At 37.4% G+C, this 27,683-nt stretch overlaps 1 protein-coding gene across 1 annotated transcript in view; it reads left to right on the forward strand.

Moving 5' to 3' along the window:
* Positions 1-27,683, forward strand: part of LOC142151950 (neuronal acetylcholine receptor subunit alpha-7) — a 184,533-nt gene that overhangs the window by 85,716 nt on the left and 71,134 nt on the right. Inside the window, exon 3 of the mRNA XM_075208081.1 lies at positions 14,034-14,078. Coding sequence (XP_075064182.1) covers positions 14,034-14,078 — 45 coding nt within the window. The remainder of the gene's footprint in view (positions 1-14,033; positions 14,079-27,683) is intronic.

Here is a 27,683-nt window from a genome sequence, read left to right on the forward strand (position 1 = left end):
AGTTCAATGTACAAAGTGAGACGTCAGCAGTGACTTACAATGCTGCAGTTATATGACCATGATGTTACACTACAGAAATCTACCTGGTGGATATCCTCTAACTGGAGGAGGCCATATCAGAGTGGACATGTTCTAAAAAATTTCAACACCATGGAAATTGTAGTAAATAAGTGTATTGTTCACTATTTACTTTTTCTATTTGTAAACTTTTTTCATTCTGCAATCTAAAGTAAATCTTACTAGTTTGTAATGATTAAGGGCCTGATTCATTAAGGAAAGTAAAAAAAAAATGAGGAACTTGGACCTTTGCAAAACCATGTTGTATTCGATGGGGAGGTAAATTTAAAAATTTAAATTTAATATGTCGGGACAGATTTATAGTTGGGGCAGCATGCTGGCTAAGTGGTTAGCACTTCTGCCTTACAGCACTGGGGTCATGAGTTCAATTTCTGACAACGGCCTTATCTGTATGGAGTTTGTATGTTCTCCCCGTGTTAGCGTGGGTTTCTTCCGGGTGTTCCGGTTTTCTCCCACGCTCCAAAAAAACATTCTGGTAGGTTAATTGGCTGCTAACAAATTGACCCTAGCCTGTATGTCTGTCTCTGTGTGTTTGTGTGTTTGTGTGTGTTTGTGTGTGTGTTAGAGAATTTAGACTGTAAGCCCCAATGGAGCAGGGACTGATGTGAGTGAGTTCTCTGTACAGCGCTGCAGAATTAGTGGCGCTATATAAATAAATGGTGATGATGATGAGTAGGGCATGTCATAGATCAACTTTAAATTTCAGTGTAAACATAAAGCTATCAAGTATCTGTGTGCTACATGAAAAAACAGCCAGTATTTAACTTATTTGCAAAATAAGAAACTAATATGCACCCCATGCATTGTAACATGGTTTTGTCTAGGAGACAACTTACTTATTTTTTTTACTTACTTAATGAATCAGGCCCATTATATGTATAATTTAAGAAAAGATTTCAATCACTGTGCGCTATCATGATTTATCAGTCATTACAATAATGCTCCCACTTTATTGAGTTTTTCTTATATCAGAAAAATAAATGAGATTGATATCTGACTCAGAGTTCATTCACTGCAGACAAATCTATCCCCTTAATCCTGCAATATCAACTGTGTCACATTTTACTTTTCACATTCCTATTTACCTGTATGTTACATACTATAAATGTCACACTTTATTGTGAGTCTGCAGTTTAATACATAGTGCATACCTTGCAGCATTTTGAATCACGAAATCTGAACACAATAAGCCTCACCACTGTCCTGTCCACAAGCAATGTAAATTAAGGTAATGTTCCACCCACGTTGTGTGGTATGCTTAGTGTCTTATTCTCTGTTCCCAGAAACATTATTCTCATAATAACATCCTAAATCTCTCAAATCTGGCAGTTTTAAAGTAAGGATGAGCGGGCTCGGATTCCGCTAATCCGAGCCCACCCGAACAGTGCGGATCCGGCGGGATCCGAGCACTGTTCGGGTATTTCCGGCGCCAAAAAAAATGAAACTGAGGCTCTGACGTCCAAGTCTCGCGTCGGATCTCGCGAGGCTCGGATTGCATAAATTCCCCGCTAGCGGCCGCCATTTTCATTTGAAACACACCAAAATGTCCAGCGCTGGGAATAAACCTTCTGCCCATGTACAGTAAATCTCTATACAATACACACTTGAATAAAATGCACAAATTTATTGGAATATATATTCCTGCAGTAAATAACACAACTCCCAACTGGGGAGCTTAATATACAAATTGCAGACAACGATCTATGGTAATTAAATTTGGGCTGAACGTATTTGTATGATGCAGCCTTTAGGTGTCTCACAAATAGTCACACAAGAACTAATATAGACAGCTGATAAAAACATTCTATGTCCCCTCTTTCATCTGATGAGACTGGTATCTGTCATAAACCTTAAAAATGTGAATACATGCATGATTCAAAAAATCTATATATATAGAGAGATCTCAATTCCTGAAAATTCTTATCTTAAAAATAAAAATTAAAAATAGTAAAAATAAAAAAGATGCATTGATAATGGAATAAAAAACTTCGTGTATATCAACAACGAACAAATGATCTTCAGTGGAAAAATGAAGAATCCAATGATACAGAGTAGGACTTGTTCCGTATCTATACGGTAGGTATAATTTATAATGTCCTCCTTTCTATACATACATGAAATCTCATAGTATTGAAAACAATAAGTCTGTAATGTAGCGGTTCTTACCGCATCCTATGGTCCTCGTATATAGGTGCAGGGAAGCGTGATTCCACCCATGCAAAGTTCTTAAACTACCTGAATATCCGGTGATGTTTCCACTAGAAGAAGTGCAGTATCCAATTCAAGCATACAGGAACTGATATGATGTATTTTCGTTCCGCTTGAATACAATACCAATTGAATCGTCGGAGCATATATTTGTCAAAGTATTATTTCTCTCCACACAGCGCTGTGTATAATGAAGAAACCTGAAGGAAAATCCTTCGCTCACTGACGCGTTTCGTCCCGTTCCAAGCGGGACTTTTTCAAAGTAATGTTCCGATATTCTCAGCTCCTATTTAAGGAACATGGGGGCGTGGTTGTCTCCATAATTTACATTTAAAGTGCACTCTTCTCTCTATCTTCCCTCCGCAGTCCATTATCCGGACCGCTATATGGAATCTTGTTTATATGTTCCACAAATTCCAGGCGGTCAAATGACTACTTATGGAGAATTGAAAACATTTTTATCCACCCCTACAAAGCCCTTTCACAGAGCCACAAGGAGTGGAATTCCAATCTGATGTTCTATTAATATTTCTTTCTTCATTTGTTATTCTTATTTCTTAATGATGGAATTCATCGTTACTAGAGCAATGTTATTTTTATTCATTCCTTCATATTATTACATGATCCATATATGTAAGGAGAGTTCCTCATATCATCAACCACCCACATGGGGTAAATTTCGATCTTCTCAGCTCCTATTTAGAGAGCATGATGGTATCACATAAAAAATAATAATAATAAAACATGTCATATAAATTCCCACTTTTTCAAATGGTTCTCCAAGTCCTGTCTCGTTATGTACAGGCATCATAATGTTATTTTATTCATTCCTTCATATTGTCACATGATCCATATATATAAAAAAAGAATTCCTCATATCATAGAAAACACCCAAAGGACAAATTCCAAACTTTTCAGTTCCTATTTAAAAAGCATAATGGCTTCACCTAAGATTTATCATAATAAGACACATCATAAATTCCCACTTTATGAAACAGTTCTCCAAATACTGTCTCATTGGGTATAGGCATCATGATATTATTAATATATATATCCTATCTCTATCAATGTATACAAAGTGATGGACTAACTACATAACAGCAGAAAATTTTCCGAAATAGTGGAGGGGAATTCACACAGTTCCATATTCCTAATTCTAATCATATTCTCATTCTCAAAGGTCTATAGGGTCTAAAATAAAAAAGGACACAAACTTAATATTCTCATATCACATATCACCCATATCTTATTTTCATCCACTATACGATTCTCCCACTCACTTTCATTTATATACAATATATGTTTTTTAGATAATTCCTACTCGTAGATCAATCGCTCCAATCTTTAAATGGATATGATTATATATACACTCCCAAATGCTTTGCTATAATAACCTAAAACAATGGATTTATTATCCTCTAAAGTTGGACTACTTTACATTTCATATAAGGCATATAACCAAGAATATCTATGACTACTATTCCAGAATTACCCTCCCATGTGAACCATTGTTGTTAAATATTCTAGTCCATGTCATAAAAATCTAATGCCTTATTCAGCCCATTTGGACAAAGAGTCCCCAATTTAAATATCCAAGATGATTCACATAGAGAGATTTTCTTATATCTGTCTCCTCTTCTCACAGTAAGAGATACATGTTCAAGGCCAACAATCCTGAGGCATTCTGGATTTTTTCCATGAACTTCCGAGTAATGTCTTGAAACACTATGGGTAGAAAGGCCATTCAGAATGTTCCGCCTATGCTCACGGAACCTTGCTTTTAAAGGTCTAATAGTACGACCCACATACTGAAACTTACAACTGCACTCTAACATATATACAGTATAAGGAGTATCGCAATTAATAAATTGTTTAATCGGGTATTCAGTTCCACACGAGTTAGATCTTACTTTGTTGACTTTATTCAGAATGTACCCACATGTCAAACATCTATTTTTACCGCATTTATAACATCCCTTGGGTTTATCAGGAAGCCAAGTATCACTTTTCTTCTACTTTTTCTTGTTTCAGCATACTTGGAGCCAATATTCTTTTTAGATCTAAATTTTTCTTTCACCTAAAGTGATTTTCAAGAAAAATTTAGATCTAAAAACAAATGAAGAAAAAAATATTTATAGAACATCAGATTGGAATTCCACTCCTTGTGGCTCTGTGAAAGGGCTTTGTAGGGGTGGATAAAAATGTTTTCAATTCTCCATAAGTAGTCATTTGACCGCCTGGAATTTGTGGAACATATAAACAAGATTCCATATAGCGGTCCGGATAATGGACTGCGGAGGGAAGATAGAGAGAAGAGTGCACTTTAAATGTAAATTATGGAGACAACCACGCCCCCATGTTCCTTAATTAGGAGCTGAGAATATCGGAACATTACTTTGAAAAAGTCCCGCTTGGAACGGGACGAAACGCGTCAGTGAGCGAAGGATTTTCCTTCAGGTTTCTTCATTATACACAGCGCTGTGTGGAGAGAAATAATACTTTGACAAATATATGCTCCGACGATTCAATTGGTATTGTATTCAAGCGGAACGAAAATACATCATATCAGTTCCTGTATGCTTGAATTGGATACTGCACTTCTTCTAGTGGAAACATCACCGGATATTCAGGTAGTTTAAGAACTTTGCATGGGTGGAATCACGCTTCCCTGCACCTATATACGAGGACCATAGGATGCGGTAAGAACCGCTACATTACAGACTTATTGTCTTCAATACTATGAGATTTCATGTATGTATAGAAAGGAGGACATTATAAATTATACCTACCGTATAGATACGGAACAAGTCCTACTCTGTATCATTGGATTCTTCATTTTTCCACTGAAGATCATTTGTTCGTTGTTGATATACACAAAGTTTTTTATTCCATTATCAATGCATCTTTTTTATTTTTACTATTTTTAATTTTTATTTTTAAGATAAGAATTTTCAGGAATTGAGATCTCTCTATATATATAGATTTTTTGAATCATGCATGTATTCACATTTTTAAGGTTTATGACAGATACCAGTCTCATCAGATGAAAGAGGGGACATAGAATGTTTTTATCAGCTGTCTATATTAGTTCTTGTGTGACTATTTGTGAGACACCTAAAGGCTGCATCATACAAATACGTTCAGCCCAAATTTAATTACCATAGATCGTTGTCTGCAATTTGTATATTAAGCTCCCCAGTTGGGAGCTGTGTTATTTACTGCAGGAATATATATTCCAATAAATTTGTGCATTTTATTCAAGTGTGTATTGTATAGAGATTTACTGTACATGGGCAGAAGGTTTATTCCCAGCGCTGGACATTTTGGTGTGTTTTTTTCTGTATATTACACAGCTCGATGAACCGTGGTCTAAGCTGCAGGGTTAACCAGAGAACCTTCCCCTAACAAGGGTTATCTGCCGACTACAAGCGCCGAGGCTGTTCCCTAGGGAACTGTATGTGTGCCATTTTAATTTGGGCTGTGATCAGGGTAGAGGGAGGTTGTAGGGTAGTGGTACTCCTGCGTGATCAGTCCAGTTGTGCTTTATGCTTGTGTCCAGTGCTCTGTCCTTGCTGAGTCCAGTGGTGCTTTATGCTTGTGTCCAGTGCTCTGTCCTTGCTGAGTCCAGTGGTCCTTTTGTCCTGTGCTCTGTCCTGCTGAGTCCAGTGGTGCTTTGGCCAGTGTCTGTCCTGCTGAGTCCAGTGGTGCTTTAGTCCTGTGCATTTTTGTGCTAAGTCCATAGTAATTGTCTAATTATTAAAAACTCCAAAAAAAAAATTATACAAAAAAAAGTAAAAAAAAATATTAAAAAATAATTTAAGAAGTATAAAAAAATTCTACAGCAATATATTATTGCAGTCCTGAAATATTAGTACTGCAATACATACATTCACTGTTTCTGCAGTCCAAAAAATAGGAACTGCAATCTATATTACTATGTTCACTGTTTCAGCAGTCCAAAAAATAGGAACTGCAATCTATATTTCTACGTTCACTGTTTAAGCAGTCCAAAAAATAGGAACTGCAATCTATATTACTACGTTCACTGTTTCAGCAGTCCAAAAAATAGGAACTGCAATCTATATTTCTACGTTCACTGTTTAAGCAGTCCAAAAAATAGGAACTGCAATCTATATTACTACGTTCACTGTTTCAGCTGTCCAAAAAATAGGAACTGCAATCTATATTACATTTACTACGTTCATTCTTTAAGCAGTTCAAGAGAATAGGCACTGCAATCTATATTACATTTAATACGTTCAATTTTTAAGCAGTGCAAGAAAATAGGTACTGCAATCTATATTACATTTACTACGTTCATTCTTTAAGCAGTTCCAGAGAATAGGTACTGCAATCTATATTACATTTAATATGTTCAATTTTTAAGCAGTGCAAGAGAATAGGTACTGCAATCTATATTACATTTAATACGTTCATTCTTTAAGCAGTTCCAGAGAATAGGTACTGCAATCTATATTACATTTAATACGTTCAATTTTTAAGCAGTGCAAGAGAATAGGTACTGCAATCTATATTACATTTACTATGTTCATTCTTTAAGCAGTTCCAGAGAATAGGTATTGCAATTTATATTACATTTAATACGTTCAATTTTTAAGCAGTGCAAGAGAATAGGTACTGCAATCTATATTACATTTACTACGTTCATTCTTTAAGCAGTTCCAGAGAATAGGTACTGCAATCTATATTACATTTAATACGTTCAATTTTTAAGCAGTGCAAGAGAATATATACTGCAATCTATATTACATTTACTACGTTTATTCTTTAAGCAGTTCCAGAGAATAGGTACTGCAATCTATATTACATTTAATTCGTTCAATTTTTAAGCAGTGCAAAAGAATAGGTACTGCAATCTATATTACAAGAGAAAGTGAGGGAGGAGCTGGTAAACCATTGCGATTCCAGCAAGCATGTAGCTCTTGTGGATGAAGCCCTTCGTACGCTTTGATGATATATTGTGGCCCCGGTACCAAATTGGGTGCCGGGGCCACTCCACTACGCAGTCCAGATAGATGCATATCAACTACATTCAGTGTTGGGGCCAAATCCAAAATTAATGAAAATGACCTGTCGTCGTCAAAAACAAGAGGTATTGACGCGCTCGAACTACACCCTGTATATGCTGCAGAGGATGTAGGAGCAGGCAGCTGTGCAGTGGAATTCAGACCCGTTGAGGGTGATATATTGTGGCCCCGGTACCAAATTGGGTACCGGGGCCACTCCACTACGCAGTACAGATAGATGCGTATCAGATATTAAACTACATTCAGTGTTGGGGCAAATCCAAAGTTAATGAAAATGACCTGTCATCGTCAAAAACAAGAGGTATTGACGCGCTAGAACTACACCCTGTATATGCTGCAGAGGATGTAGGAGCAGGCAGCTGTGCAGTGGAATTCAGACCAGTTGAGGGTGATATATTGTGGCCCCGGTACCAAATTGGGTACCGGGCCCACTCCACTACGCAGTCCAGAAAGCTACCTCGGTGCAACGTTTTGGACTAAAAAGAATATTGTGAGGTGTGAGGTGTTCAGAATAGACTGGAAATTAGTGGAAATGATTGTTATTGAATGTTATTGAGGTTAATAATAGCGTAGGAGTGTAAAAAAAAACCAAAAATTTATTTTAGCGCTTTTTATGCTTTTTTAAAAATAAATCAGGACCCAAAACCCTCAATCAGAACCAAAACCTTTCGTCAGGTGTTTTGGCAAAACAAATCAGAACCCAAAACCTCAAGCTAATCAGAACCCAAAACCCAAAACACTAAAAGTGCCCGGTGCACACCCCTATTTTAAAGTGGTTATATAAATGTATGATTTGTTGCTAAATCTCTTTTCAAATGGGAGACATTATAACAGTATAATTCTGCACCCATAATCAGTTGCTATTGCAATCTGCAAACTGCATTACTAAAGTCCTACTATTAGGTGTATGATTTAAGCATTCTCACTGACTATAACCTTTCCCATTAACAAGATGTTAGTATCCCTGATTATTGCTGAGTGATTGCACTAATATCTGCCTGTCAGTATTGATTCAAACTGGTATTTAAATGTTAATGTACTACTTTCTGTCTTATATACTCATTTCGACATTACAGCAGGTCCACTAATAATTAATACTCCATAATTTAATATAATTGGATTAACAGGTCCCCACACTTTGCCCTATGTATGTTTCCCCTTTTTGCTTTTTTAACGGTTAAACCTTGCAGCATGTTATCCCTGATGATAAATAGTAGAGGTGAGTGGTTCATAGTAATTGAAAACCGACAAATACCCGCCAAAATCAGATCTCAAAACAAGATGAAACATTGTTTCTGTGATATTTTTTGTGCAAAACTCTCTCGTGTTTTGGATTGCCATCTTTCATATATATAGGCTGCCCTCGTTCTCTCAAGTGCCATTTTAGAACAGAGATGATAGGGTTTATCAGCACTTTATATACCGACATAGTTTATGACTACAAAACAATAACGATTACCATTACACCGACAAGTTCAAAATATGTACTTACCATATAACAGAAAGGACAGTATCCGACAGCTTGAATCGTCTCCACATGTAAAATGCGACTGAAACAAATATGTATAGTGACAAATGACGTCATTTGAGATGGCCAGAGTAGAAACAGCGTTTTTAAAGTGCCAATGCCCGGCCCTACCACCTGGATTACATTATCCAGCCTTGTTTTACTTATATGCTCAGTGCCATAATGCTGCCCTTCTGAGTCAAACCAGGGGTCTCGTATATATTTAAGGGGAGGGAGTGCAAAATAATCATTCCCCCGAGGTAAGCTTCGTCCAATCCCCGGGACTTTCAGCAGAGGTGGTCCCCAAGACCCATGTACATAAATATGGAATGTATATAACTTATATTTATATGTTCTATTATTGAGGTGAAAGATATATGTAAAAGAAAAAGTTCAGATAGGCCATAAGTTGCCCTTCCCACAAATGTAAGTATGTATAATACTTACATTGATGCAGATTTGGTTGACCAAACCATGTCTTGACAATGCAATTGAAAGACCACAATCTGAAAAATTAAGAGGACAAATTTTGGACCTGCAAAGAATACATGTATAGATGGAGATATGATGGATGAGGATTTAAGCTATGTGATGGAGTAAGAGAACCGCAAATCAGGATTAATTTTTTTTTTTATTGAATTGGAGAAAGCAAATGCACCAGCGGCAGTTTTACAAAATCCTTCATTAAGACAACAGTGGACAACTATGGACATCGGCATTAGTAGACATTTAAAAGATGATGAGCATAGTCCTTGGACTGAGGTAGATCCATGTCGTAATGCTGCCCTTCTGAATCAAACCAGAGACTTGTAAATATTTATGTAGGGTGGAAAAATCATTAAGTAAGCTTTGTCCAATCCCGGCGTAACAGGCAGAGCTCATTGGATGGACAGTGGTATGAATCAATAGAGTTAGACATTTTGGAAAGCAAATAGATGAAAGTGACTTGCACCCATACTACAAAAATTTAAAGATAAGGCACACAATACATAGCCAGAGCACTCAATGGTAGCCAAAAGCAGGGCTTTCCTACCTTGTTTTCTTTATATGTTCTGTGCTGTAATGCTGCACTTCTGAATTAGACCAAGGGACTAATTTATGTGGGAGGGAGGAAAAATTAATGCCCAATCACGGGGTAACGGGGACTGCCCGAGGCTTGCAGCAGAGGAGGTCCCCAAGAAGTGGTGTACTCACACTGATGCCAGGGCAACCAGGAGGCCTCATACTGCCACTGCATCCCGGCTAAATTTGACCTTCCACTGTTTGGTTTTGCTATTAGTTATTAGCTGAATTGCATTGCTCTCTCTGTCACCATTTTTGTTTAAATAAAAACTGTGACCTTTTTCAAAATTTACATTGGTGTCCGTGTGTTTATATATTTATTCAATTACAGTAATAATAAGTCTGAACGTGCAAAGGAGATTTGGGTGCAATGAAAGTGAGATATCAACACTATTTAGTTTATTCTCTTTTTTATAGAATCAGAGAAAGCAAATGCAATGGTGGCAAAGATAAAATCCTTCATTAAGACAGCTAGCTGCAGACTTTGGCCAACATTGGTGAAAATTGGGACCGTTGTGAAGGGATCATTAGAAAGTAGACTGGAAATGACTGGAAATTACTGTTAATGCTATATACAGTAATATAGGAGTGAAAACATCTCAAAATGACCTTATTTTACCTTTGTTTCACAATTTTTAATTAAAGCAAGATCCAAAACCAAAACCTTTTGCGTTTGTTCAACAAAACCAATAGCAAAGCCGAAACACAAAGTTGGTTTAGAACCGGCACAGGTTTTGAAACCAAAATACGAGGGTCAGCGTACATCTCTAATAAATAGTTCCCAACCAAATCAATAGGAGTTTCTAATGATTGACAGTACATCTATCCAATTAGCAATGTTCCCTCATGATCGACAGTGCATCTGTAGAATTAACAATGTTATCTTATGATTGACAGCATTTCTCGTCAAGGAGCTCACAGCCCCTTTCGACATTCAATTCCGATTGGCTGTATATGCATCTCAGTAAATCGAATTAGGGTATTCAGTGTTTGATAAGTTTATCTACACTCCTAAAAATACAGTTTTACTTCTTTATGAATCATATTATGTAATAACCAAATTACTTCATAGATGATCAATACTGGATCCTTTTTCAATCCTAATATATCTTAAAATAACCTCAAACCATGCATCATGTCATAAGACTCCAATATAATGAATCTTTTCCTATTGTACTTTCATGCAAACTTCATAATCAAATTTTACAGTGATAAATGTGTAATAATGTGTTACATTTATTACCGGAGTGATGAATACTTTTATATATATATATATATATATATATATATATATATATATTTTCAACACCAGTTCCACACAAAAGAGGTGACCACCATACAATACTGTACTAGTAAATATCTCTAATTTTTAAACGGTCTATATAACTTCTGTTTGAGAATCATATGCAATAAATGTACATTATTTTCAAGATTAAAATTATATATCCCTGAATAGCTCATACATAATACATTTTTGACTGTAAATATGTGTGTGATAATAAAAATTATATCTGTGGGTCACTTATTATAATAAGCGATTAGTGCTTAAATAAATAAAACATGCTCACATAACATCAATTTCAAACACAAAAGGAAAATAAATGATAAATAATAATGCAAAATGTATTCTATGTCCTCATTCAGTAAAACTACTGAACATAAAAGATTGTAAAAGGACAAACAAAATGTAATGTATGCATTTATATCTAAACATTTAAAGACCAGATTAAAATTGAATTAAAAAGAGCAGGTAACTTGAACGTAGTTCCAACCACATTCAAATCCATCTCAAAACATGTTTCAATTTGAATCTGGGTGAAATAGTTATTAAGCATAGCAAAGCATAAAAAAGGAGTAACTTTGCACCTGGGCAAAACCATGTTGCATTGGAGTGGGAGGTAAATTTAAAATGTGGGGACAGATTTATAGTTGGGATAGGGGATGTCCTAGATCAACTTTAAATTTCAGTGTAAAAATAAAGTGTTCAAATATTTGTGTGCTACATGAAAAAACAGCCAGTATTTAACTTATGTGCAAAATAATAATCTAATTTGCGCCCCTTGCATTGCAACATGGTTTGTCCGTTAGTAAACTTACTCATTGTTTTTGCTTTGCTCTCCTTAATGGCTCAGGCCCAACATGTGCAATATAAGTTCAATCACAATGCATAAAAAATGTATATTATAACATAAATGAACATCTCTTAACAGTATAATCATTAATAAAAATATAGTTTTAAAAATATATATACTGTATATTTTATATTTTTACATTAAATAAATAAGGTTTTATATCATACTGTACATACAATGCCTTTGTATAATCTATCTTACTTGAATAAATATGTTCTATCTACTGGTATGGATACGTATTTTCTGAAGCGCTGTACAGTCCCTGCCTCATTAGAGTTTACAGCCAATTAACCTACCAGTAAGTTTCTAGAGTGTGGGAGGAAACCAGGGCACCTGGTAACCCTGTAAGCATGAGGAGAACATACAAACTCCACACAGATAAGGCCATAGTTGGGAATTAAACTCCATTCATGACTCCAGTGCTGTGAGGCAGAAGTGCTAACCAGTTAGCCACCATGCTGCCCATTCACTGACTGACATTATATGCTCATTACATATAATAAAAAAACACTATAAAACACATTAACTACATAGCATTATGCTTAAACATTCCAGGGATACAATATTTGCGTTCACATGCCTCCACATCCCACACAATGACATTTCACACTTTATTATGCATTTCGCAGAATTCATATTCTATGTGTAGAGCTCGGATAACATTAAATTTATTCTGCTGTGTGTTGTGGTTGGGGTAGAATTGGGAACACTTATGGCCAAGTACTACCAGTGAAATGTACAATATTTTTAAACAGGTTTTGTGTCCATAGTTAGAGATAAGCTGCATGAGAATGCATAAACAGGCAGGTAATACAGGTGTACGTAGCTGTAAAGTTGATGACTATTTAAAGACTATGGGGCTCACTTTAAGTTGGGCGGACGTCAGTTTTGTTATTAAGATTTTATTTATCATTTCCATACAGCATATATGCACTGAAAATTGTAGGCATATATTTGTATATAGATTTGCATATTGTTGCATAGAACTTGCAGCTTCCACAGGTTCACACCCTTCCTGGCAGACAAATTTGACTCATTAATACTTCTAACAAGGGATTGGGTGCATGACAATGGGTTTAACACAGAGCCCCACTGTTGCAATGGCCGGTGTCACTAGTGAACTTTATCAGTAAGACTTATATACCCAAAAATTTTATAGATAGTATAACTTTAAGCTAATAAATTCCAATAGTTCACCTGGGATTATTTATGAAGACTTTCATCGTACAGATTAACCTAGTTTATGTGTTATGTAGTTTATGACCCAGAAGGGGATATAAGGGGATTTGGAAACTGCTTTTATTTCAAGTGACAAGTATTTAAAAAAAAATGTATAATATGGTCATTAACTTGTTCATTGTCCTTACTTATGGCATACTTGTGCCTACATGAGGAAAGGGACTTAGGAACAATTACTTGAAAAGTATTAATTTCCACTATCTCCAAGTGGTAGAAATTAAAAAAAAGTATGGCAACGCCCCACATAAACTTGACCATTTTCAAATACTAAGACTCAAATATCTCCTTCAACAAAACAAAATTACATTTTTGTGGATCCTGCACATAGTTTGGGGCCTTGCTGCACAAAACACATAACAGTGATATATGGCCAAGTCATCACACAGTGCAAAGTGTGCCCACTCCGCATTTTTACATGTAAATCCATTATCTACATGGTGTACAAATACTTTCATGACATTACAAAGTCATTTGCAAGATACTTGCAGTTCATAAATGACCCATATATTCTTTATGTTTGTCTGCTGTAGTCTATTCATTCTTCATATGATTGGGAAGCCCCTATTGAATGATAATAAAATATACATATAAAAAGCCTTTTAAGTAGATAAAAAGGCAACATTCTAACTTGGCTTAGCAAGGAATGTTAGAAGGAAAAGTGCCTAGGGAGCAATCTATATACTTCAAAAGTACAAAGAATAAATTGAATTTAACTGTGGGGAGATGCCACTCTGTAAACACATTTTGTTTCTCTTTTAGGATGAAAAAAACCAGGTACTGACAACTAATATATGGCTACAAATGGTAAGATTTCGAGTTTCCATCAATAAACATTGTCATATGTTTAATATTAAAATGCATGGGATTTCTAAATAGAAAATAATGAATACATTGGAATGATGCTATCATTCCATTGTCAAATTAGATTTTGTGCAATATTTAGAACAAACAATATAACATTGAGAAATGTTTAAAAACCTTTAAAATATCCCCTGTAGTGTTTCTGTGGTTGATATTTAATAGATAAATTTAAATTAGTAATACATTTGATTAGATTAACTTCACATGTAAAATTTACAGATATACAGTTGTCAGTGATAATGTATAAAATAGATGTATATTGTTTAAAGTTTTTAAGGGAATTAATAAAATAAACATTATGAATCACAAATCTGAAAGATTTTTTGCTATAAAATATTTTTTTTTGTTATGGGTTTGAGGAAAATCCCACTCTTTATAACCATTTTATGTACAGAAATGTACTCTTTTAAAACAATGTAAAGGTCTCATTTCTTGACAAAGCAGCAATTTGGGGTTATCATCATCATAATCCATTTATATAGCTACACTTATTACCCAGCGCTGTACAGAGAACTCACTGACATTAGTCCCTGTGCCATTGGAGCTTACAGTCTAAATTTCACAACATACACACACACACACACAGACAGAGAGAGATAGAGACTAGGGTCAATTTAATAGCAGTCAATTAACCTACTAGTATGTTTTTAGAGTTTGGGAGGGAACCGGAGCACCCGGAGGAAACCCATGCAAGCACGGTGAAAATATACAAACTCCACACAGATAAGGCCATGGTCGGGAATCAAACTAATGACCCCAGTGCAGTGAGGCAGAAGTGCTAACTACTAACGACTAAGCCACAGTGCTGCCCACGGGTTATAACACATTTTATTAAAATATGTGCTTTTATAATTTTACATCAATATTACTATAGGTAAGTGGGAATATTTTACACACAAATAAGAGTTACAGCCAATCAGAAGATACATCAGAGACAGGAAAGAAACATATTTCACATTCACATCAGAAGGTGTATTAACTTGCACAGAATAATCAACACATCAATTTCTCTCCAAATAAACAAGATCAGTCCTAGATAAAGTTCTCCAATATCCCCTATAACACAACCTGTGCCTCCTGCAAAGGTGTGATTTTGTTAACTTATATGAGGAACTTCTCTAATAAATAGAAAGTTCAGAGTATTATTAACTAGAGCTAATTAGTGTCATTAATTAACTAGTGCTAATGAATGCCCTTATTGTCCCTGGGCCTGATTCATCAATCCTTCTGTATTTATTGAATTTTCCCCTGCCATCCCCTGCCACCCACAGCAGTAAAAGCTTAACGGTTACCGGGAAATCTCACTGTGGGCTCTACAATGGAGGATTATGATCCTTCTCTTAGGAATACACTGGCAGGAAGAATGAGATTGTATTGCTATTAAAGATGGTTTGTTGAGACTCAGCAGCAGACAGGGAATAGCAAAAGAATCATAATACTGAACTGGTAATAATGATACACATGATAATAGCTGAAGCTCGACAGTAACACGGTGCTCATCAAGAAACAGGAATATGCAGACAAATATGGAGATAGATCTCTGGTAGTTAACTGTCACTGGTAATGCAGAAGTAGCCCTTACATACCAGTAATGTAGAAGTATCTCTGACACTAATTCACAATAGCAAATTGTCTCTGGTATAAATGGTATTCACTTGAGGCAGGTATGTAGACAGGCCGATAGTAACACTATCCAAAAAGCACAAACAGCTGAGCACTCAGAAATAACAGCGGCACTGTTGAGATGGGCCCAGACCCCCTCATTGTGGACAGAAACAATCTGAACCATCAGTATGTACTCATTATGTAACTGTCTGTAGTAGAGCTACCTGAGAGTAGTGTGCTACAGAAAGAAGCGATATATCCGAAAACCAAACCTAGTCTGTGCCAGAAATCACCGTAATCCAGAACTCAGAGTCAGGACCGTATCAATATGGGGAAAGGACAAAAGCAATGACATGTAAATTATTTTGAAATCCTAACACCTTTACTGTAGAGCCAACAGACTGAGAGTAAACTCAGTCTGGAATGCTGCAACCGCTTGGGGTTTAGAATAAACATATGTCACTTCCCTCTTCCCTTTCAATTGACAGCTCTGTCTCAATCCTGTTATTTGTCCAGATAGTCCTCATCCACTATGGCAGTGTAGTTTGGTGACTGGCTCCATGTGAGTGACAGTTCTGTCTCTTGAGTCCGGTGGAGTCTCATTGTGTCACTATGTATCCAGTGTCAAACTAGGCTCCTGCAGACGCAAAGTGATCACTGCTCACTCTGTACTGCCCAAGGCTCTAGAGATCCTCCTCCTCCTCTGCTTGGCCTGTGGGCCCAGGGTCTTAGGAGTCTGATTAACCCAATTGTGCTGTCGAAAGCTACCGTGTGGAGCTTTAACAAACACACCCAAGTCCATGGTGGCGATGAGCACTAAGAGTGGGGGGGCAGTGGTGTTAAGAATTAATATGAGAGTACAGTGTCTATAAGAGTTTAAAAAGGGTGTACAGAGTTTAAAAGGGATTGGAATGAGCGTACATGATACATGGGTTAATATTTTGTTGTTGTTCCGAATAGAAGGTATAGCGGTGCCAAAAGTTGTTTTAGGTATTAGTATAAGGAGTTAAGGGATGTCATAAATTATAATGGGGATATCAGACTTTTGTACGTCAGTTTAGACATTAATTTGAAGGCAAGGCCAGACTGACCCAGTGGGCAATACTGATTGAGGGGCCCAAACCATGTACTATAGACTACACTTTTTCTTTTTTAGGTATACTTTTTCCATGCTATGGCACTAGCCATGTCTTCACTGGGCTGACCACATCCACTCTAGTGACTGACCATGCCACACCAGCACTCCAGCCCTGCACTGCTGTTTCATAGGCCCCTACCATTACAATCACTATTTTGTGAGTTGAACCAGTATTTAGGATAATACACCTTATCAATTTATTAGAAACTATTGTGACATGTTAAGGCATGAAGCATAGTGTTAAATGCCTCAGTGATGTCATTTGTTCCTAGCAGAGTCAGGGCATTCCAGCTCCTGTAAGTGCCACAGGTGTCAGCTGATGATGTTGCGTCGCTGCAAGTGCAGAGGAGCAGGGAGGAGCCATATTGATGGATCAAGATAATTTATTTTTGGACACTAATATGATTGTTTTTAGAAATTGTTTCATGACATATGGTCATTATTATTATTTTGTTATTTTTCTCACGTCAGTCAGTAGATTATCTTTCTGCATTGTGATTTCTCATTGTTCACGTGTTGTTGAATAACGCCTAATCCAGTTTTTATGATTATTTTCAGAATTTTGACAAGGAAGTAGCACCTTGTATTCTTTTAGTGGTTGGGGTTTACTCTTTTCTCTTTGCAGTCTAGTTATTCATACCAGTGTTTTACATGATCAAACTGTTCCTGGATATTAATACTATCAATTTTTTTCCAACAAACTTCCATGAGAGAACCCTGGGGGAAGGGCTGACAAACTGAGAGAACTGGGAGTATGGGGTTTGTTTTAGAGAGAACAAATTGTTACAAATTATTGCATCAGACATTCTGTCATTTTTAATTATTTTCTCCAAATGTGATGCTCAAGCCAAGAGCTTATAACATGACGGAGAAAAGTTGACCAGTAAAGATATAAAAAACACCTACAGTATAAAGCCTATACTTAGCATAATTATACCCTCTATTGTTCACAATATAAACATTAGGAAATGTACCCTGATATATGCTCAACTCACACTCAGCAGTCAGTGCCAACACTTGCATTGTCCTAACAGCCACAAGGGTTCACAGACCCCCAGCCACCTTGTAAAGCCCCCAGCCACGTTATATAGCCCCCAAGACACATTGCATAGTCCACATTACAACATTAGTGCACATATTTACAGCCCCTCACTGTATTTTACATCACCCAAATACACATCAGTCACTCCTATTCACACTACAGAGAACCATGTTTCATTTGCTAGCTGCTCCTTGCCATTAAATACTTTATTTGATGTAGTGTAAGCAACGTTAAGTTTATGTAGCCTTAAACTGCAATCATCATCATTATTATTATTATTAACTTTTATTTATAGGGGCCACATGAGGTCACCATCGCTTAACAGAGGGTTGCAATGTTTCTTATCTACTAAGTAATCCTGTTCATTGGGGTACAGATGATTTCAGTACTAAAGAAGCCTGCAGTGCAGCAATGCAATTACAGTGCAGTAAGGGAGGCACAGAAAGCCAAAAATATCACCGCACTAGACAAGAACAAACGGCTTCTTCAAGTGTGGTACTTGTAATTTTTGCCAGTATGCGATCCCTACCAAGTCCTATAGGGATACATTTGACAAAACTTGGCATATTGAAGAATTCCTCAATTGCAACTCTACAGGCATCATTTATTGTCTCTCCTGTCCCTGTCCCAAATTATATATTGGGATGACTACTCGAACTTTTAAAAAAAGATTATCCGAACATGTCTATAATATCAAAAATGGGATAAGAGACCAGAGGAATTTTAAAACTATTACCACAGTGGCTAAGCACTTTATGATCCATCATGATAGTAATCCTAAACTACTGAAGGCTTTCGCGATGGAAAAGATCACCTTAGGAATTCGAGGAGGAGACATTCAAAAGGAACTTCTAAAGAGAGAGACCAGAAAGATTTTCTTAATGGGATCTATGATTCCAGCTGGTCTAAATGACTACAATAGTTATAAGCCTTTTCTGTGATTTTTCTGATTTCAAAAAACCTTTTCATTGTACTGTGTTCTAATAATATACATACGTATTACGTTACAATCAGAATACAGGGAATATTTTCCTGTTTCCTGTATAGCTCAAAATAAGGGGATAAGGAGAAATGGAATTGACGATTGTATTATCAATTATTTCCTATAACTCTATATCATTATTATACAATTACTTATTTGCAGTCCTCTTGCCTGTAACTATTATATAGTATTTTCATTACAGGTATACCACCTCTTTTTTCTTTGAAAATTACTTTATTTTTGAATTCCATATATAAAATATCCAATTACAGGCGCTCCATATATTTTTAAGCACTGTAATTTAGAGCAAACTATCTTTAAAATTTGATGACACATCAAATAGTCGCCGTATCAATCAATTTTTAAACAAGTTTTTTCTGATGATTATCTTGCATATATATACCCTTTCAGGTATAAACTACTAACATGATGAGTATGCAGGGATTAATAAGCATTAACAGCAATCCTCATTATCTTACTACATTTGACTTTTGATCTTTGATGTAGCCTTTTGGTTGGAAATAATATCTTCCGTAATATGTTCTAATCAAACCAGCACCTTTCTATTCACCCTCGGTTTATTTTTCTTTTATTTCAGCGAAACCCACTTAAATGAGTGACAATTATAATAACCAAAATGTTTTTGACAAAATAATTGACATAGTCAAACAGTCATAATATCACTTTTTTCATCTTCTTACATTAAATAGTTTGCAAAAGCGGATTTTTCATATATAAAGGATTCTTTATTAGTATTTTCAATGGGAATCTGTTTCTATCCATCTGCTTGTTCCGCATATTCTGCTATAATAGCTCTGGAATATGAAGTGATTTCTAATGATTGGTCAGAGTATATTCCGATCAGGACTTATTATAATATTGATTTCCTGATTGGTTTCACTATCCATGTGACTTTATACACCCACTCTAGGATACTATATAAGAGCTGTCATTTGCCTCCCCGCCGACAGCCTTGATAAAGCAGTTTGTGCACCGTTGTATGCTAACCTATTCCTAGTATGGTGGGAACAAGAATATGTCTTCACGGACAAGAATGAAGAATATACCAACAATGTCATCATGTGGCTCAGGTACATCGATGACATCCTGGTTCTGTGGGATGGAGATACTGACCACTTCCATACCTTCACCACGATTCTTAATGATAATGACCACAACCTGAAACTAACATCAGAAATCAATACATCAACAATTAATTTTTTGGACCTGACGATTTCCAAAACCGAAGAAGGAAGCCTTAAGAGTGACGTATACTGGAAAAAAACTGCCACAAACACCATCTTGCACAGTCATAGTGCTCATTTTCCACCTGTAGTTCGGGGTATCCCCAAAGGGGAACTCTTCAGAATTAAAAGGAACTGCTCAGACAAATCCACCTATGACAAAAGAGCCGGAGAGCTGACAGCCAGACTCAAAAATAGGGGATACAGTAATAAGACTCTACAAAATACCATTAAATCTGTCTCTAAAATAGACATGGAGTCATTCATTTATCTGAAGAACAAACCGGAAAATGAACTCAGTGGCGACACCTTCAGGGCATTTTCCAGAAACATTGGCATGTTTTACTTTTCGATAGAGATTTGGAAAGCGAGCTGGATAAACACATCTCTTTCAGCTGGAGAAGGACCAGGAGTTTAAAGGATATACTAGTCCATAGTCACTTCCAAAAAAATTAACTAGCACTTAACAGACCAAAGGGCTTCTTCAAGTGTGGTATTTGTAATTTTTGCCAGTATGCGATCCTTACCAAGTCCTATAGGGATAAATTTGATAAAACTTGGCATATTGAAGAATTCCTCAATTGCAACTCTACAGGCATCATTTATTGTCTCTCCTGTCCCTGTCCCAAATTATATATTGGGATGACTACTCAAACTTTTAAAAAAAGATTATCCGAACATGTCTATAATATCAAAAATGGGATAAGAGACCAGAGGAATTTTAAAACTATTACCACAGTGGCTAAGCACTTTATGATCCATCATATTAGTAATCCTAAACTACTGAAGGCTTTCGCGATGGAAAAGATCACCTTAGGAATACGAGGAGGAGACATTCAAAAGGAACTTCTAAAGAGAGAGACCAGAAAGATTTTCTTAATGGGATCTATGATTCCAGCTGGTCTAAATGACTACAATAGTTATAAGCCTTTTCTGTGATTTTTCTGATTTCAAAAAACCTTTTCATTGTACTGTGTTCTAATAATATACATACGTATTACGTTACAATCAGAATACAGAGAATATTTTCCTGTTTTCTGTATAGCTCAAAATTAGGGGATAAGGAGAAATGAAATTGACGATTGTATTATCAATTATTTCCTATAACTCTATATCATTATTATACAATTACTTATTTGCAGTCCTCTTGCCTGTAACTATTATATAGTATTTTCATTACAGGTATACCACCTCTTTTTTCTTTGAAAATTACTTTATTTTTGAATTCCATATATAAAATATCCAATTAGAGGTGCTCCATATATTTTTAAGCACTGTAATTTAGAGCAAACTATCTTTAAAATTTGATGACACATCAATCAATTTTTAAACAAGTTTTTTCTGATGATTATCTTGCATATATATACCCTTTCAGGTATAAACTACTAACATGATGAGTATGCAGGGATTAATAAGCATTAACAGCAATCCTCATTATCTTACTACATTTGACTTTTGATCTTTGATGTAGCCTTTTGGTTGGAAATAATATCTTCCGTAATATGTTCTAATCAAACCAGCACCTTTCTATTCACCCTCGGTTTATTTTTCTTTTATTTCAGCGAAACCCACTTAAATGAGTGACAATTATAATAACCAAAATGTTTTTGACAAAATAATTGACATAGTCAAACAGTCATAATATCACTTTTTTCATCTTCTTACATTAAATAGTTTGCAAAAGCGGATTTTTCATATATAAAGGATTCTTTATTAGTATTTTCAATGGGAATCTGTTTCTATCCATCTGCTTGTTCCGCATATTCTGCTATAATAGCTCTGGAATATGAAGTGATTTCTAATGATTGGTCAGAGTATATTCCGATCAGGACTTATTATAATATTGATTTCCTGATTGGTTTCACTATCCATGTGACTTTATACACCCACTCTAGGATACTATATAAGAGCTGTCATTTGCCTCCCCGCCGACAGCCTTGATAAAGCAGTTTGTGCACCGTTGTATGCTAACCTATTCCTAGGATGGTGGGAACAAGAATATGTCTTCACGGACAAGAATGAAGAATATACCAACAATGTCATCATGTGGCTCAGGTACATCGATGACATCCTGGTTCTGTGGGATGGAGATACTGACCACTTCCATACCTTCACCACGATTCTTAATGATAATGACCACAACCTGAAACTAACATCAGAAATCAATACATCAACAATTAATTTTTTGGACCTGACGATTTCAAAAACCGAAGAAGGAAGCCTTAAGAGTGACGTATACTGGAAAAAAACTGCCACAAACACCATCTTGCACGGTCATAGTGCTCATTTTCCACCTGTAGTTCGGGGTATCCCCAAAGGGGAACTCTTCAGAATTAAAAGGAACTGCTCAGACAAATCCACCTATGACAAAAGAGCCGGAGAGCTGACAGCCAGACTCAAAAATAGGGGATACAGTAATAAGACTCTATAAAATACCATTAAATCTGTCTCTAAAATAGACAGGGAGTCATTCATTTATCTGAAGAACAAACCGGAAAATGAACTCAGTGGCGACACCTTCAGGGCATTTTCCAGAAACATTGGCATGTTTTACTTTTCGATAGAGATTTGGAAAGCGAGCTGTATAAACACATCTCTTTCAGCTGGAGAAGGACCAGGAGTTTAAAGGATATACTAGTCCATAGTCACTTCCAAAAAAATTAACTAGCACTTAACAGACCAAAGGGCTTCTTCAAGTGTGGTATTTGTAATTTTTGCCAGTATGCGATCCCTACCAAGTCCTATAGGGATACATTTGACAAAACTTGGCATATTGAAGAATTCCTCAATTGCAACTCTACAGGCATCATTTATTGTCTCTCCTGTCCCTGTCCCAAATTATATATTGGGATGACTACTCGAACTTTTAAAAAAAGATTATCCGAACATGTCTATAATATCAAAAATGGGATAAGAGACCAGAGGAATTTTAAAACTATTACCACAGTGGCTAAGCACTTTATGATCCATCATATTAGTAATCCTAAACTACTGAAGGCTTTCGCGATGGAAAAGATCACCTTAGGAATTCGAGGAGGAGACATTCAAAAGGAACTTCTAAAGAGAGAGACCAGAAAGATTTTCTTAATGGGATCTATGATTCCAGCTGGTCTAAATGACTACAATAGTTATAAGCCTTTTCTGTGATTTTTCTGATTTCAAAAAACCTTTTCATTGTACTGTGTTCTAATAATATACATACGTATTACGTTACAATCAGAATACAGAGAATATTTTCCTGTGTTCTGTATAGCTCAAAATAAGGGGATAAGGAGAAATGAAATTGACGATTGTATTATCAATTATTTCCTATAACTCTATATCATTATTATACAATTACTTATTTGCAGTCCTCTTGCCTGTAACTATTATATAGTATTTTCATTACAGGTATACCACCTCTTTTTTCTTTGAAAATTACTTTATTTTTGAATTCCATATATAAAATATCCAATTACAGGTGCTCCATATATTTTTAAGCACTGTAATTTAGAGCAAACTATCTTTAAAATTTGATGACACATCAATCAATTTTTAAACAAGTTTTTTCTGATGATTATCTTGCATATATATACCCTTTCAGGTATAAACTACTAACATGATGAGTATGCAGGGATTAATAAGCATTAACAGCAATCCTCATTATCTTACTACATTTGACTTTTGATCTTTGATGTAGCCTTTTGGTTGGAAATAATATCTTCCGTAATATGTTCTAATCAAACCAGCACCTTTCTATTCACCCTCGGTTTATTTTTCTTTTATTTCAGCGAAACCCACTTAAATCAGTGACAATTATAATAACCAAAATGTTTTTGAAACTCCGCCCAACTTGAAATCTCCTCCTCCATCCACTCTTTCGCCACCCCCCTCTCGCCCTTCCTCCCCCCTCCACTCTCCCCCCTCTCCCCTCAGCCACCAACTCCTTCTCTCCTTCCGCCCCACCTCAGTCGAGGAAGTCCACTCTCTCTTTCCTCTTCTACCTGCCCACAGGACCCCATCCCTTCTCACCTTCTTCACTCCCTTTCCGCCTTCACCTGCTCCCACATCGCTCAACTCTTTAATCTGTCCCTCTCCACCGGCATCTTCCCCTCTGCCCTTAAACATGCTCTCATCTCACCCATTCTCAAGAAACCCAACCTTGACCCCACCTCACTCTCTAATTGCCGCCCCATTTCCCTTCTCCCCTTTGCCTCCAAAATACTTGAGAGACTTGTCTGCAACCGTCTCTCCACCTACCTCTCTGAACACTCCCTCCTTGACCCTCTCCAATCAGTCTTCCGCCCCTCCATTCCACTGAAACTGCCCTGGCTCAAGTTACGAACGATCTCCTCTCGGCTAAAGCCATGGCCCACTACTCCCTCCTGATTCTCCTCAACCTCTCAGCGGCCTTTGACACCGTTGACCACCCCCTCCTGCTTCACACCCTCCAGTCCATTGGCCTCTCTGGTACCGTCCTCTCCTGGTTCACCTCCTACCTTGCCGACCGTTCCTTCCCTGTTTCCACCTCTGAGTCTCTCTCCCCCTCTTCCTTCCTTCCAGTCGGGGTCCCTCAGGGCTCTGTCCTTGGACCCTTACTATTCTCACTATACACCTCTTCTCTGGGTGCACTCATCAGCTCCTTCGGACTCACCTTTATGCTGATGACACTCAACTCTACCTTTCCACTCCTGATCTCTCTCCCTCCCTTCTTTCCAGGGTATCCGCATGCCTCTCTGCCATCTCCTCCTGGATGTCCTCTAGATTTCTTAAACTCAATCTTGCTAAAACTGAACTCATAGTCTTTCCTCCCTCTCATACCTCCTTCCCCTCTGACATCTCTATCACTGTTGACAATTCCTCTATCTCCCCTGTTCGCCAACTGCGCTGCCTCAGGGCCATCTCTTCCATTGAGCATGATGGGCAGGTGCCCGGGGGCCCTGCAGGCAAGGGGGGCCCATCCGAATCCTAAAAAAAAAAAAAAAAATATTTTTAAAATACTTACCTTGCGGTCACATCAGCGGTGATGCGGCTCCCTCCCTGGTCCCCTCTTCCGTGCTGTGCTTGCAGTGAATGCTGGGCGTGATGTCACGCCCAGCATTTACTGCAACCACAGCACGGAAGAGGGCAGAAGAGACTCAGCGGCGCGGAAAAAAGAAGAGGATCGGACTTAAGGTAAGTTAAGGGGGCCCCTATATATATATATATATATATATAAATATATATATATGTAAAAAAAAAAGTGATTATATATATAATCACGTTTTTTTTTTACATACATATATATTTTTTTTACACACACACACACACACTATTTATATATATATATATATATATATATATATATATATATATATATACAAGTTAACCCGTGCATGATACTCATGCATTCTAGTCAAATCAAGCTACTTAAGGTCTTAAAAAGGTTCTTGTCATGCATTTGGGCCTAGCCCGGGCCTCCTCAGGGGAAGAGCGTTACTTCCCGACGCAAGCAGCCTTTTTAATGTGTGTTCATGAGGTAAAATTACCTCACGAAAATGAGTTTGACCCCTCAACTCGGGGGGAAGGGGGCATGATGGAAGTTAACTGACTTGACTATTCTAATTTTTTTGTCAAATAATGTCAGTATACCAAATTTCAGGTCAATTGGATGAGCCCTTTCTGAGAAAATAGTTTTTTCCACACACACACACTAACGCACATGTGTGTTCATGAGGTAAAATTACCTCACGAAAATGAGTGTGAGCCCTACCAAATTTCAGCTTTTTGATTTTTTTTTCCCACACACACTAAGAATTTAGTAGGTCAGTGTATAACGCCGCCCAGCAGGTGGCGCTGCAACTTTTTCACACATACACAGACAGACAGACGCCACTAAGCATTTATATAATATATATATATATATATATATATATATATATTTTTTTTTTTTAGGGGCCCGGTACACTGCATTGCCTGGGGGCCCATAAAGTTGTTAAGGTGGCCCTGCGCTGCCTAGGTGTCATCCTCGACTCCTCTCTCTCCTTTGCCCCTCACATTCACTCTCTCGCCAAATCCTGCCGTTTCCAGCTTCGCAACATTGCCCGCATTCGGCCCTTCCTCTCCCAGGATGCCACCAAATCTCTCGTCCACTCTCTGATTATCTCCCGCTTGGACTACTGCAACCTTCTCCTTATCGACCTCCCCCTCTCTCATCTCGCTCCTCTTCAATCTGTACTTAACGCTGCTGCTAGGCTTATTTTCTTCTCTCGCCGTTCCACCTCTGTCTCCCCACTCTACCAAGCCCTTCACTGGCTCCCCTTACCCTACAGAATCCTTTTCAAGCTCCTCACTCTGACTTACAAGGCCCTCGCCAACTCCACTGCTCCCTACATCTCTAACCTTATCTCTATTCACAATCCCTCCCGCCCACTGCGATTGTCCAACGATCGTCGCCTCTTTTCCCCTCTGATTACCTCCTCTCACGCACGTATCCAAGATTTCTCTCGCGCCGCTCCCCTCCATTGGAACAAGCTTCCCCGCTCCATCAGAACTTCCCCTAATCTGTCCTCTTTCGAACGAACATTAAAAACCCACCTGTTCCTTAAAGCCTTCCAGTCTCATGCCTAAACTCCCACCGGTTGGCTACCTCTCTTTCTCATCCCTTCTTCCCTTCTCCCCCTTCCTCGACTCCGTCTCCGTTTCTCCCGTCTCTCCGTCTTATCCATGTGTCTGTCTGTCTTCCCCTCCCTTTAGATTGTTCGCTCCTTTGAGCAGGGCTCTCCTACCTCCTGTTTCCATCACTTTTAACTGCGCTCTCCAGCTACTCAGCTCACCTCCTCTCGGTCCCTCTGCCCTCTGTCTCCTCCTGCTTCTCTCCACTACCCTCAGTGTCTCTCAACCTGTCATCCGTGCCCACCCTCTTGGGCCATAGTTACCTGCCTGTACTCACTTTTCTCCTCCCTCCCTCTCTTTCATGCTGTGCCTGAGCCCCCAGAGTTATAGTGCTTACTGTTACTTGTACTGTGCTGTTTCACCTTGTACTGTGCCATTGTTTGTCCTTGTACGGTGCTACGGATACTTTGTGGCGCCCTATAAATAAAAATTAATAATAATATTAATAATAGACACCATCTCTTTATTTCTAATTGGTGACTACACTGGAGCATTCTAAGCGATATTTTACTGGCGCTCAATGATCAATTACATTGGCATAGATATAAATTATATTGTTATTTAGGAGTTACACCATATTATTTCATTGGGCTTATCATAGCCCCTATTTTGACAGTCAAAGCTTATTACAAGCTTATTGCTGCCTTTACGAGTGTATTGGTTCAATTTCGGAGCCCTTGCAACATAGTTTGCATTTTATATTTTGTTTCACTGTGTGTTTATATGTTTCTTTAAATTATTTCGCTCTTAGTTTTACCTTTTAACGCATACCAATAAAATTCAGACATTTTAAACCTCTCATGTTGGAGTGCCCCAGTTACACTTCTTTTGTCCTTTTTTCTTTTGTATAGCAGTATGGGAGGCACTGTAGGGAGGAGAAGTTAATGGGAATCTATGTGCTTGT

This window comes from Mixophyes fleayi, chromosome 4 (genome assembly GCF_038048845.1).
Source record: "Mixophyes fleayi isolate aMixFle1 chromosome 4, aMixFle1.hap1, whole genome shotgun sequence".
NCBI lineage: Eukaryota > Metazoa > Chordata > Amphibia > Anura > Limnodynastidae > Mixophyes > Mixophyes fleayi.